Source organism: Amblyomma maculatum, chromosome 8 (assembly GCF_055883805.1).
Source record: "Amblyomma maculatum isolate TAMU_Amacu chromosome 8, ASM5588380v1, whole genome shotgun sequence".
Classification (NCBI taxonomy): Eukaryota; Metazoa; Arthropoda; class Arachnida; order Ixodida; family Ixodidae; genus Amblyomma; species Amblyomma maculatum.
Window position 1 is genome coordinate 102,108,835 of NC_139351.1, and position 14,296 is coordinate 102,123,130.

Genomic DNA, 14,296 nt, shown 5'->3' on the forward strand with positions numbered 1-14,296 from the left:
AGTGGAACTCTCATAAATCAAGGCAAGGTTCACTGTTGTGGTGTCATGAAGACGAGCCATATTGACAAAATGTCAGTACGAACTCAGTGGTCACAGCCACCTGATTATGTTTACCTCTTGTTCATTTTAAACTGCATCTCTGGTTATTTGTAGTATGGTGGCGTGCTGAACACGGTTGATTAAAGTGAGTTTTAAATGCATATCATACACCATAGCAACACTAGTGCTTTAAAAGCTCCCATACCTTGTTGTCTGCTGGCAGTTAATATCTTCTACTTGTTATGCAAGCCTGCTGTGAGGATGACTTCATGATGTCAGTTTGCAAGCATCAGGAAAGCTCAGTTTTCTTCTGTCTTGATGCAGATTTTATACGCACACCAGCATGAAATTGGAGTCTTCAACGCCTGCATGTGTACGTGCTGGTCTTCAACTGTAATAGCTTGTGCAGTAATGCACCTGCAAGGATGCCAGGAATGAAGGCAGTAAACTGAGGTGCTGGTGCTGTTACCTTGGCACCTTTTTACAAAGCATAGCTGAATGGAGGTTGTTAAAGCATCTTTATTTCACTTATGATAGGAGGGGCATGATACTAAGAAGCCTTGATTTAGACCCACATTTCGTCCCCATTTCTATTTGTCTTTCGAACTCTACTAACACATGTTATTTGCATTACCTCCTTAAATTAAAGATTGTTAGTCATGAACTCTCCCAACATTAATCAGCAAGGTAATATTGTTGCAGAAGAGCACCCAGAAATTTGATACCTTATGAAGGGCAGCCTCCAATCCAGGCATGGAGCATTCACCGTCCAGAAGCAAAGACCAGTGAGAAAGTCATCTGCTCTGCAGAAGCACCATTGACCAGCCACCTTCCTACCTCACTTTTCCTGGTTCAGGAATTTGTTAGCATCAAAGTAATCGAGTTTAAATCAAACTAATTTCACAGGGTTGTTGCATCATGTGTCTCATTGTCGCATGGTTTTTATTACTGCTGCTCACAGGTTCATGAAATAATGCGTTCAGGCAGATAAAATGAGGTTTTAGTGACAGCTGTGCTGTTTGCAGCTTAGCCATATCGTTCTGGATTGGGTGGGACTAAGGAGGTTGGGTGGGACTAAGGAGGTTGGGTGGGACAGACAAACACGAAATGTTTGAATTGAAGGGACACATGGTGAACTCCACTTGTTATTGTACATTGGAAACGGAGCTCCACATGGAACTATATGAGCTGTCATCCAAACTTTGGACTTTTTATTCATTCTATTTTTAACTTCTGTAGCATACAACACTTGCATGGTTCTACAAATGCCTTCAACCAATCCTTCCTCCCCATCGCCATAGAGGAATGGAACATACTTCCCGAAAGCGTAGTTACCAAGTCTAATCCCTCCAAATTTAGGCAGCCACTAACTGATCATTTCGACCTGCCATAAACACTTTTCCTTGCGCTTCATTATTAGCAATCTGATTTGTGTGCACTGTTTTGTCAACGTCTATTTTATGTATTTCATCATTCTGGCACTTTTGTTTACTACAGTTGATTTTACTACATATCGTTTTGTTATGCTTTGCTGCATAATTACCCGTATTTTGTGTGCAGTGTGTCGATTGCCTGACTTTTCTTCTTTCCTTAAAGTTTTTTTTTCTTCCAATTTGTCAATATTATGCATCTTTGCATTCTTTTTCTTTGTTTTTATGCTAATGTATGGCCCTTTCTCACCTATCTCCCCCCCCCCCCCCCCCCTATGTAATGTCCCTGATAGGGAACTTTAGGCGAATAATAGATGATGATGATGATTTGTACTATATCGCACCACATAGACATGCAAAGGCTTTGACATTATGATTTGTAGCTTATGATATTATATTAGTCACTATATTTATTATTCGAGTATTATTACACAGTTTCCACACATTTCTCTTATTGGGGCCTATCTGCACAACGTAAATCGCGGCGTAACTTTTTTCTAGTTCGGTTTCGCTCCATTGTGCAAAGCGGTCCCTGCGACGTCACATACGACGTCAGCAGCGTCTTCGAGGGGGGCTAAAGGAAAAAAAAAACTGTTTAGAAACAGTTTTTTTTTTTAAGGCATAACTGCGCTAAAATGAAATTGTCTAGATGTACTCGGTTTTAGATGCAAATCCATGATGCGTACAATCGTATTTGTATCCCTTCAAAGCATCAGAGCGGCAGCTTCCGCTGGTCGAAACGAAATGTCCGATGTAAGGCTGTTTGGGCATCGAGAGGGATTCTTCTGAGCTGCGGTCTCCGTTGGTTACACTTGGTCGATCGTCGTTTATTCATGGAAGTGAAGATGAGGGGATGGCAGGCTTGCTGATGTGTGGAAAAAAAAAAATTACGAGGGTTCAACGCTGCTGAACCAAACATTGAGCGAAAGCACTAGCTGCGGGTGACTGAGCATTCTTCTTCTCTTTATTCTTCCTGAGCCCACATATAAAGCCCCGCTTTAGCCAAGCCGTATGAACGTGCCTTAGTGGCCTATAGGGGTAACGTGAATGCCAGGGTTCTAGCAGGCTGTTTCTGACCTAACCGTCCCATGTGAAACGAGAGACCCAAGTTGGCAGCTCCCGCCAGCCCACGTGGGGTGTGACGTCACAGCGTCACGTGGGTAAGACGGCTACCGCCGCGGTACGCTGAAGGTTCGAAATCTAGAGTAGTATGCTTTCGCAATAATAAAAAAAAAAAGCAGAAAGGTAAGGCGTGCAATGGAACGTTAGGACAGAGGGTGCGCGTCTTTCAATATGGCGCCTTGGTGTCTCGCAGAAGGTCGCAGTGCGTCCGATTTCCTAGGTAGCGTCGTGCGGTCCCAGCTTCATCACGGTGTGTCGGTGCCGGTGGAAGTTGTACGCTGTCCATTTCGTATCCAAAACAGCGGACACTGTTCTGCAAAAAAAAAAAAAAAAAAAAAAAAAAAACAACAAAGCATGACGAATATTTTGGGTGTGGAATATACCCGCCAGTGGGGTAGGTTTATTCAGTCAAATCTTATTTGTTACGGCTGAGAAACCTCGGCAATGAATTTGTCCAACGTATTGGATCCACGGAAGAGCAAGCGCAATAATAATCGAGCGGGGTTTGGTAGGGGCGCTTTAGGGGTTGGGTCCGTAGAAAGTTGTTTCTCGGTTACTTCCAAAGGCTGCGGCGCTGTTATCAAGTATAGTCAAAGTTGTGCAGTGTTGTCGCTCTTGAAGAGCTTTCGCAAAAGCCGCGGTCAGTGTGGTGGAGTTTTACCGTGGCGGTAAAAAGCACGGTTGGTTGCTAATCATGGTGAAAAAAGTTTTCCCAACACAAAAAAGACGTAGACACAAGGGCATGAAAGAAACATGTAGCTCCCGTCCTGTCTTATTAGTTCCTTACGCTTGTGTCTACGTCTCTTTTGTGCTGGGAAAATTTTTTTCCACGTGGCAATAAAAAAAAAGCGGAACCGAGCGCGCAATTAACTTTAGGCACAGGTTTATCACATTATGTTTCACACAATTACATTTAATTTCCGGGGCTTGGGAAATGCGTGGCGCTTGCTGTATGCAGTAAAAATGCATGCTGAGGTATTCGAACAATCAAATATTTAGCAGTCCGCTATTCCGCCGTATACAGCAGTAGGGCTGCGGGTGGTGCTGTGTAGGGGGCGATCCGGTTCAGTGCGGGGTGGGCGAGTCGCGCAGGAAGTCGCAGCGTGCCCGCTTCTCGTCACGCTCGGCGTTGGCGCCTTCTGGCCCCAACTTCATGAAGCTGGGTCGTATGGAGTCGTATTGCGGCCACTTTGAACCGAGCACTTCGGGAGGCGCCTTGCTGCAAGCAACGAAGAACGCCACTGGAGCATTTCACGACGCGGAGTTCCCATTGCGTCGTAATGACGTCATTTGCATCAGGGAGATCGTCTTTTAAATGCGATGTAGTTAAAAAGGAAGGATAAGGAACCTATCAGTCAAGGATCACGTGAACGGTGAGCGGTACCTTGCCTTCTGGAGCTGGCAGCTTGAATTCCAGCATAATCAGGACAGGTTAAACCGCGTCTGCTAACTTAAAAGCAATTGAAAGGAGTGATTATTCATTAAATCCCTACAAAAAAAAAAAAAGCTATACGGCTTTCTCAAAAACTTCGCAGTTAACGAAACCTTGGGGGATTCCCCTAAATATCTGACCAACACTGTTCCCACTTCAAGTTATTGATCTGCTGGTCATCCTGGTTAGCTCAGCGACAGCCATGGAAAGGCGGTGGTTCCCGGGTTCTATCATCGGACCGGGACGAATTTTTTTTTTTTTCTGAGAGCTTATAGCTTTTTTTTTGTACACGTTTGGCTGTGCTTGAGTAGATGTCAAAGAGAAATTACTCCATTATTGCAATTCTGACCCCTCTTGGGTGATATTGATACAATGCTAGGAGTTAGATATAGATTGTGATAATAAGACGTAGTGACCGACAGTGATAGTAGCAGTTGGTGGCCTATATTGATAGTGACAGATAGCGGCCGATAGTGATGGTTATTGGCAGTAGAGACTGAGCTACATGTGAGCGAAAAAGTGAGCGACGCGACAAGTCGGCGCGGCGAAAGCGATCACGGTTGGCTCCGTCACCTACTGGGGAAGATACATGCGCGCGAACCGAACGAAACAGCGACGACGCTCTGGGTAGACTGTGTGACTTAGTAAGCATGCTGGCTTAGTACACCGCAAAACTATTGCCAAATGCAACAACAGTCATGACAATTTCAAGAATTGAAGTTATTTTGTGACAACATGGGGCAAAGTAAAATGGATTTACAACAAACCGTATCACATTTGTGTCAACTCCCAGTCGAAAAAAACTGCAGAACTTTGTCAAACATACGACAAAATATCCTGTACTTCTGTCGTAACCATCAGAGTTTTCTGTAATTCTGTAGTACTTTTCTGTAGTTTTTCTGTAGCATATTTCTGTTGTCTGTAGTTGTGTAGCACTTTTATGTTGTAACTACAGAAATTTGTGATGTTACTACAGAATTTTATGTTGTCACAACAGATTTCCCGTCAAAAACCGCACGAAAATTCTGTCGTAACGTCAGAAAAGTTTCTGTAGTTTTTTCCGACTTGGTTTGCACTGTACGAGTAGTCACGTGAACTCTTGTTTTTTTTTTTTCGGTTGCGATTAGACATTTTTTGAATCCTTGACCATTCACCATTGCTCTTACAAAGAGATTAAAAAATTACGCGGTAATGCACAACCTCAATGAAACACTGCAAAAGAAAGTAAGCTTGCGGAATGAGCGGCAGTGACGTACGCTTCGCGTTCGTGCTATTGGCTGATCGCGCATGCACTTCCGGGCGAACGAGCGAAATTTTCAATTTAGGCAGATCCGAGCGACGAGCCAAGCGACACGTGCATTTCTGTTCGAACGCGTGTCACCGTCGCGTTCGCGTGAAGTTTCGCGTACATGTAGCTCAGCCTTAAAAGGTAGTGATAGCTGAGGAAGAATACTTAAGTCAATTAATTTCGAGGCCGACTCGGCGAGGCTTCCGCCATTCACCTCTTAAGCGAAACTAAGCGTAATCATGTCAATTTTCCATGCTAGGCGTAACCGGAGAGATGATAACTACAAGCAGCTTCGCTGCCTCCAGCCAACGCATGCTTTACCCGGTGCGCGCGAACGTGGCCCACACATGTATCATGGTCCGCGCCCAATGCTTGTCCCGGTCGCTAGAGGGCACCTCTGGTCTGAGGGGCATGCCGAACACCAGGTGGATGTCCTCGAAGTGGACGGCCTCCGTCTGGTTGCGCCAGCTCGAATATTTGGGCCGATATCCCAGCACATACACGTACACCGTGTTCTGCCAGGCCTGGAGCTGCTCGGCGAACTCTGACATTGGGCAGGCTTGCTAGAAAAGCGGTTTGCAGTGCGGGATAATTCAAGAGGCAGGTGTCCGGAGTTGCATGTCATTAAACCATGTTTACGTGTTTTTAATTGGGCATATGCCGAAAAATGCAAAGGAGGATACAAATATTCGTGTTTAAGTTCTAAAATTCGACCAGCATGAAGTGGCCGAACTGGGGAAATCCTTTCAACTTCACGTTAACGCAACGACTTTGTTTAGCATGCCGCTGGACAATACCTGCAGATAACTACAGTTTTGCTGGGGTGGTCATTATTATTGGGACCATTTGTAATTTATAATGAAGTCAGTTGACAAATTATATTAACTCTGTATAAAAAAATGTAAAGTCGCTGATAAGGCGTTGTAGAAAAAAATCATCTAATGCTGTGTTCGTCTTCTTCCCTATCTGCGCTACTACTACATCTGCATATTTAGCTTAACTGGGAAGCATTGTAACTCTAGTAACTCTAGTAATACAAAGATCGTGCTTAAGGTGGGTCTCAAATTATCGTTCTCAAATGTGGCATCCGGCATGTCCTTGCACGTACCTTACAGATAATTTTTACAGACAACGATCACATATTTACAGATAATTTTTCACAAGCTGATAAAATGAAACACACGCGCACAGTGTGCACGAGTGTTCGATCATAGTCACGCCGCTGGTTCCAGCTGGCCACTACAGTCATCCAGTGCCGCTTAACTGCATGGAATAGCAAATGAACTGGAATAGAAATGTGCAATATTTTAGGTAACAAACTAATCAAAACTTTAGCAAAACAGATCTTCGAGTTAGTCAGTACACCCTCGAAAACTTCAGCAGAGCTGCGACAGGGGACGGACAAGTGCTACTAACTGAAATTTATTTAAAAAATGCATAGGTAATGTACTTACAAAAGACAACCTGAAGCTCATGCGCTCCCCCCTCCCCAGAACAGAAATGTTAAAATCAATCAATCAATCAATCAATCAATCAATCAATCAATCAATCAATCAATCAATCAATCAATCAATCAATCAATCAATCAATCAACCAATCAATCAATCAGCCAAATCTATCAAATGCTAAAATTAACTAAGCAAAACATTTTTCACTTCTGTGCGTTTAGAAATTAATCACTGCGACGGTCAAACATTGCTTCTGACAAAGTAAGGGAGTTACCATTTCCTTGACGTGGGCTACGATAAATTCTTATCGCGCATCTTTATTGGTGTTACAGTCTCAGTTTGCTGTTACAGTGTAGTATGCGCTTCTATTGCAAAGAAACCACGAACATTTAAGGCTGAATGACAGCGCTGAAACTGAATCAACAGTCATCTGGGCTGACGAAAACAGTCCCCTTGTCGAAACGATGGCTCGGCTTGCGATCTGAGGCTCCCCTCGACCTTTGTTCAGTTCTCTTGCATACTGTGTAACCGTATTCTTCCTCTCGTTCTATTATGGATTTTCGTACAAAAAGGTTACTTTACGCTTCACCGAGCCCATTAGCCCATTCCAGATTTGTTTCAGAGTTTCACACGAAAATAACGGAGCAGCAGCCAAGAGAAGAGCTCTGAGCTCAAGCAGCACAAATAATAGGCCAAATATTGCAAATGTGTGGGCAAAGTCAGGACCGGCGTTGTCAATACATTTATAACATTGGGCCAATGCCTTGTGCTGCTGGGGAAGCGCCCTGCATACTTTTTTTCCCTCCTACCTCATTTCGTTGCGCTACCTGCTGCTTCTCGCACAAAACGTGTTTCAACGTTGTCCTCACCAGGACGTCGCTGACGGCCTGCTGGTAGGGCATCTCCCCCGAAGAAGGCAGCAGCGTCGTGCCTGTGGCGGTCTCCCAACGATCCAGCATCTCGCGACCCACCAGTTGGGAGGCTAAACGGCGCGGGTCGCCCGAACCCCAGCGCAGCTTCGCGAGGAACCACGGGTAAGCACCCTCGCTCTCCACCCGTCCTAACAAGAAACGCTTGCCCTGGGGTCCCGTACCAGCCTGCATGATACGGGGAACGCCAGTGAAAGAGGAGAGAGAGAAAGGAGGTTGTAAAGAATAGAAAGGGGCCGTAACTGGCTCACTCGGGATGGGCGCTTGAGATGGAAATGATAACCGCTTATGAGGAAATGAGAGACACAGTAACTGTTTCACTTCTCCATCGACACCTTGAAACCGGTGAGGTAGGGAGGGGATGAAGTTAGGGGTAAAAGAAGAACAGATGCCGTAGTATACAGCTCCGGAATAATTTCGACCACATGGGGATCTCTAACGTGCACTACCATCGACACAGCGCACGGACACCTTATGCATTTAACCTGCATCAAGACGCAGCCGCCGGAGCCACATTGGAGATCAAGTGCTCCGGCTCAGTAGCCAAGCACTGTAACCACTAAGCGACCGCGATGGATGAAGGGATGGAGAAGAGAAAAGTTGTAGCAGGCTTGAGGATATAGAAACCAGTAGACAGGAGAGTGACGCAACGGGCCACTGCAACCAGCATGGCTGCAGGTAGATGCACATCATGAAGGATCCGCCCTCTTTCTATCCTCTTTGTAGCAGAGTAGTGATGATGGTGACAAACTTTATTAGGGTGAGCCTTAGCTTAACATCCTAGTGATTGGATTGCTCATGGATGCGTGCCGTGGCTGGAAGGTGATGCTTCCTGGCGACTTCCAAAGCCGTCCACCAGAAGTTGGGCAGCCGGGTCAGAACTGGACACCGTAGCCTCCCATTGCTCGAAGTTTGTGAGTTGCCATTCGGCTGATGAAAGATGCTCAGAGCAAGAATAAATAATGTGAGCAAAATTCGCCTTAGGAGCACCGCAAGGGTGCATTCCGGCGTGAACAGTCCTGGGTGAACAAGGGTCAAGTAGGCAGAGGAGAGGAAGGTGCGGGATTGTAGCTGGCACCACGCCACCTGCTGCAATTTAGTGAGAGACTTGTGTGGAGGGGGATAGGCAAGACATTGCTCATGGTCGTGCATATTGTCACGGTGTTGGCGACAGGGGGTAGATTAACAGAGCCGGTAAAGGTAGAATCACACGGTCCAAGGTTTAGATACGTCCTGCGAGTCCGGAGCCGATTCACTTCAACGTCGTCTTTCACTCTGAGCGCCCCCTGGCATTCCTCCCTCCTTAAGCGTAACGCACACAGTTACACGTGCACACAAGCGTACAAAAGCAACCTCCCCCCCTCAAAAAAAAGTTTGTAGATGTAGTTTGTCAGTCACCGTGCAAAGTACGGCTTCAGTCGCAAGACATGAACTGTCTCTGGACGAGGTAGCCGACGGCCTGTGTGCTCTGATCCATCCGGGAGCACCTCGTAATTGACGTTACTGATGCGTCGCACGATTTTATACGGTCCGAAGTAGCGGCAAATTAGCTTGTCTGAAAGGCCGCGGCGTCGAACAGGAGTCCACACCCACACCTGGTCCCCGGTGTTGTAGGAAGCTTGTCTGTGGCGGAGGTTGTACCGGCGTGAATCCCTGTCCTGTTGCTGGGTGATGTGGACGCGTGCTAGTTGGCGTGCTTGCTCAGCATCTTGGGCAAACTGCTCGGCGTCAGAACAAAGTTCGGTATCTGTTTGGTAAGGGAGCATTGCGTCCAGCATCGTCCGAACCTCCCTGCCGTAAACGAGGCGAAACGGCGTGAAACGTGTAGTCTCTTGGACTGCCGTATTGTATGCGAACGTCACATATGGTACGATCGCATCCCAAGTCTTGTGCTGGGCGTCGACGTACATCGCCAGCATATCCGCGATGGTCTTATTAAGCCTTTCCGTCAGCCCATTGGTCTGCGGATGGTAAGCAGTAGCTTTTTGATGCGCTGTACCACTGAGATGAAAGACTTCGGCCATCATTTTTGAAGTAAAGGCAGTCCCTCTATCAGTAATAATACAGGTAGGAGCACCGTGCCGTAGTATGATCTGGTGTACAAAGAAATGGGCAACTTCAGACGCTGTACCACTAGGTAACGCTTTGGTCTCGGCATAGCGAGTCAGATAGTCTGTGGCGATGATTATCCAACGGTTGCCACCAGAGGACCGAGGGAAAGGACCGAGAAGGTCCATGCCGACTTGATCAAATGGTGCTCGTGGTGGTATTATGGGCATGAGGAGGCCCGCAGGCTTTGATTGCGGAACCTTCCGACGCTGACATTGCCGACAGCTCTTGATATAGCGCTTAACAACAGTGGCAAGGTTGGGCCAGTAGAATGTCTGTCGTATCCTAGCAAGTGTGCGAGAATAGCCCAAGTGGCCAGATGTTGGTTCATCGTGGCACGCGGAAAGGATTTCCTCTCTCAGAGCTGTGGGTACCACGAGGAGGTAGGTTCTTGACTCGGATCTAGAGTTCTGCTTATAAAGCACACCACCTCTCAGGCAGAAAGTTGAGAGGCTCCGAGAAAAGCACTTAGGTATGGTGGCTGGCTGACCTTCTAAATAATCAATCAGTGCTCGTAAATCTGGATCTGCACGCTGCTGATGTGACATATCTGAAGCATCAACAGCTCCGAGGAAACTGTCAGCGTCATCCGTGTCTGGTGGAGCGAGCTCGACAGGCGCGCGGGAGAGCGTGTCAGCATCTTCATGCTTAAGGCCGGACTTATAAACAATAGTGAGATCGAACTCCTGTAGGCGAAGGCTCCATCGCGCCAGGCGGCCGCATGGGTCACGCAGGTTGGCCAGCCAACACAAAGAATGGTGGTCAGTGACAACTTTAAATGGGCGACCATAAAGATAGGGGCGAAATTTCGCAGCAGCCCAAATAATGGCGAGGCATTCCTTTTCAGTAGTTGAATAGTTCGTCTCGGCGCGGGATAAAGTACGGATGGCATAGGCGATGACTCGTTCAACACCCTCTTGACGTTGCACGAGAACCGCCCCAAGGCCAATGTTACTGGCGTCGGTGTGTATTTCTGTCTCCCCCTGCTCATCGAAATGGGCCAGAACAGGCGGCGATTGGAGACGGAGACGCAGCTCGGCAAAAGCAGCTTCTTGTTCGTGCGTCCAAACAAAAGGGGTGTCTCCCCGGGTGAGCTGAGTCAGCGGTTCAGCGAGATCAGCGAAGTTATCGATAAAACGCCGGTAGTAACTGCACAAGCCGAGAAATCGGCGAACAGCTTTTTTGTCACGTGGAATCGGAAATTCCGCAACAGCAGCAATCTTGTCAGGGTCGGGCTTCAAGCCGGCGGCGCTGACGACATGGCCGAGAAATTTAAGCTCTCGGTAGCCAAAGTGGCATTTCTGTGGCTTAAGTGTCAAGTTAGCGGATCGAAGGGCTTCGAGTACTGACCGCAGGCGCTGAAGATGTTGTGCAAATGATTCTGCGAAGACCACCACGTCATCTAGGTAGACTAGACAACACTGCCATTTAAGGCCGGCGAGGACAGTGTCCATCATCCGCTGAAATGTGGCCGGCGCGGAACACAGGCCGAAAGGTAGAACTTTAAATTCGTAAAGGCCGTCGGGTGTGACGAAGGCCGTCTTCTCACGATCTCGCTCATCGACCTCAATCTGCCAGTAGCCACTTTTTAGATCGATGGACGAAAAATACTTTGCACGCCGAAGGCGGTCGAGAGAGTCGTCAATCCGCGGCAAGGGGTAGACATCCTTCTTGGTTACGGCGTTCAGTTTGCGGTAATCGACGCAAAAACGTAACGTGCCGTCTTTCTTTTTAACTAGAACGACCGGGGAGGACCACGGGCTATTGGAAGGCTGGATAACCTCATCTTCGAGCATTTCCTTAACTTGTGACCTAATAACTTCGCGCTCGGTCGAAGAGACGCGGTAGGGGTGCTGGCGGATTGGGCGCACATTATCGAACGTCACGATCTGGTGCTTGGCGATGGGAGTTTGATTCACTTTTGACGACGATGCAAAACACTCTTTGAATTCGAGTAACAATGAAAACAGCTGGTCGCGCTGGCTGACCGATAGCTCTGAGCTGACATCGAGATTGTCGAGGGATGTGGGCGGTGGCACGGTTTCTGCGGACAAGCACTCGGAGACATCAGATATGCGTTCGGCGAAAGACGAAAAAGGTGCCGATACTCGTGCGAAAAATTTGTAACAAGTACCTTGGAATGACCACGGTGAAGATGTATCAAACTGCGGGCCACGCAGACTCCTTGTGTCAACAGTAACGATACGTTAGTTTCGGCTACTGCGTCACCATCGTTAAGGGCATTGCATTTGACATTAACGAAGGTGCTGGTTCGGGGTGGCAGAGTGACACTGTCCTCATAAACTCGAAGCACATTGAGTGGTCGCTTTGCACCGCTGAGGGCCACTGCTTTTTCAGTAGAAAACGAGACCTTAGAATTCCGGAGGTCAATAATTGCGCCATATTCACGAAGGAAATCTACGCCCAGAATCAGGTCACGCGAACAGCTTTTCAGAACAAGGCAGCTTACCACAAATGTTGATTCTTGAATTTGAACTCTGGCCGTGCACATGCCCAGAGGAGTAATCAGATGACCACCCGCGGTGCGAACGTTTGTGCCAGCCCACGGAGTCAAAACCTTCTTGAGAACTGCGGCAAACTGGCTGCTCAAAATAGAATAATCAGCGCCAGTATCCAACAGAGCCCGAACATGGCGACCATCCAGTACTACGGGTATGTCCAACGAAATCTGCTCGCGAATGTCAGGCTTCTGAGTCTTTGAGTGCTCTGCGTTGGTGTACGCGGTCTGCTTCACCTGCAATTCGTCGTCGTTGCAGGTGCGTTGTTGCAGCGTCCGTTCCACCGGCAGTTCGTCGTCGTTGCGGGTGCCTTGTTGCGTCATGTGTCCCACCGGCAATTCGTCGTCGTTGCGGGTGCGTGGTTGCGTCGTTTGTTCCACCGGCAATTCGTCGTCGTTGCGGGTGCGTGGTTGCGTCGTTTGTTCCACCGGCAATTCGTCGTCGTTGCGGGTGCGTCGTTTCGTCGTCGATTCCACCGGCAATTCGTCGTGGTTGCAGGTGCGTCGTGGTGGCGTCGAGGTGGCGGTATGATCGGTAACCGCGGACTTTTCCAATGTCGATGCGTAGTCTTTCCGTGTCCGCATCAATGGGGGGTCTCCCGCGCCGCGATTTCCAGCGAGCCTACCCCCGAAGGTCGCTGGTTTCAGTTTTCCCTCTGGGGACTGGGCGAGCGGCCCTGCGCTGCCCATGAGGAACTCGTAGCAGATGGCGACGGGCGAGACCTGGGTGACGGTGATCTAGATGGTCGCAGACGAGACGGAACGATCCGGCGCTGATCATTGACGAAATCTTCAACGGCTCGAGGCCGTTCGCCGTAGCGAGGCCGCGGAGAATCAGCGGAAAACCCTTCGAGACCTAGTCGACGGTAGGGACAGCGCCGATAGACATGACCCGGTTCGCCGCAGTGAAAGCATAGAGGCCGTCGGTCGGGGGTACGCCACTCGTCTGCTTTCCGTGTAGGCGGTCGAGAATCTGTGACGTACTGGATCACGGGGGCTGCTGTTTTCGGCCCACCTACGTTCGGAGGAATCAGGGACGGCGAAGAGGGCGGAGAGTATTGCAGCACCTGGGAGTATGTAGGGCGGTGACACTCTGGTGGTGCAGGAGGAGGAGTAGGGCCAGGTTCACCGATTGGAAATGGAGGCCGGAGCGCTTGCTGTACCTCGTCGCGGACAACGCTGGCGATGGAGGAAGGAGCTGGTTGAGGTGTGCCATACATCAGTCGGAGTTCGTCGCGCACAACGGAACGTATGAGCTCCCGTAGCGCCGATGTGTCCATGCTATGCGATGGGAACTCAGCAGAGACGGAGGCGGCGTGGATGGTGGGATCCCGTGCCGAAGCTCGCTGTTGAAGCACTTTCTCTATAGTGGATGTTTCGGCAAAGAATTCTGCAACAGTTTTCGGCGGGCTGCGCACCAGGCCAGCGAAAAGCTGCTCTTTGACGCCACGCATGAGGTAGCGCAGCTTTTTGTCCTCGGACATCGTAGGATCCGCACGCTTAAACAGGCGCGTCATGTCTTCGATATACGCCGCTACAGTTTCGTTAGGCATTTGGATCCGAGTGTGTAGAGCACGTTCGGCCCGTTCGCGGCGATCTGAGCTTCCGTAAGTTGCCGCAAGACGACGTTTGAACTCACTCCAAGACGACAGCTGCTCTTCATGGTTCTCGAACCACGTCCTAGCGCCATCCTCGAGGCTGAAATATACATTTCGAAGCCGTGCAGCGTCATCCCAGAGGTTGAATGTAGCTACCCTTTCGTAGTGCTGCAACCAGTCGTCGACGTCTTCATAGGGGTCCCCGTGAAAGGTCTTTGGGACGCGGGGGTTTTGCAACGTCACGTAGGTGGGGGTCGTGCCAGGCATTGCGACGACGTCGTGGCTACTGGTAGTCATGCCCGAGGGGGAATATTCAGGTGGTAGGCCTCGTTGCCTGCGGCTAGTGCGGTGAACGGGCGTTTCCACGAATATATGACCAGCAC

At 48.8% G+C, this 14,296-nt stretch overlaps 1 protein-coding gene across 1 annotated transcript in view; it reads right to left on the minus strand.

Annotated features, from left to right (window-relative positions):
- Positions 1-3,460: 3,460 nt before the first annotated feature.
- The window catches only part of LOC146182033 (acetylcholinesterase-like), a 47,646-nt gene continuing 36,810 nt past the window's right edge, over positions 3,461-14,296 (minus strand). Inside the window, exons 8-10 of the mRNA XM_084575884.1 lie at positions 7,629-7,856; positions 5,633-5,874; positions 3,461-3,810 (exon numbers count right to left, since the gene is read on the minus strand). Coding sequence (XP_084432010.1) covers positions 3,657-3,810; positions 5,633-5,874; positions 7,629-7,856 — 624 coding nt within the window. The 3' untranslated portion in view covers positions 3,461-3,656. The remainder of the gene's footprint in view (positions 3,811-5,632; positions 5,875-7,628; positions 7,857-14,296) is intronic.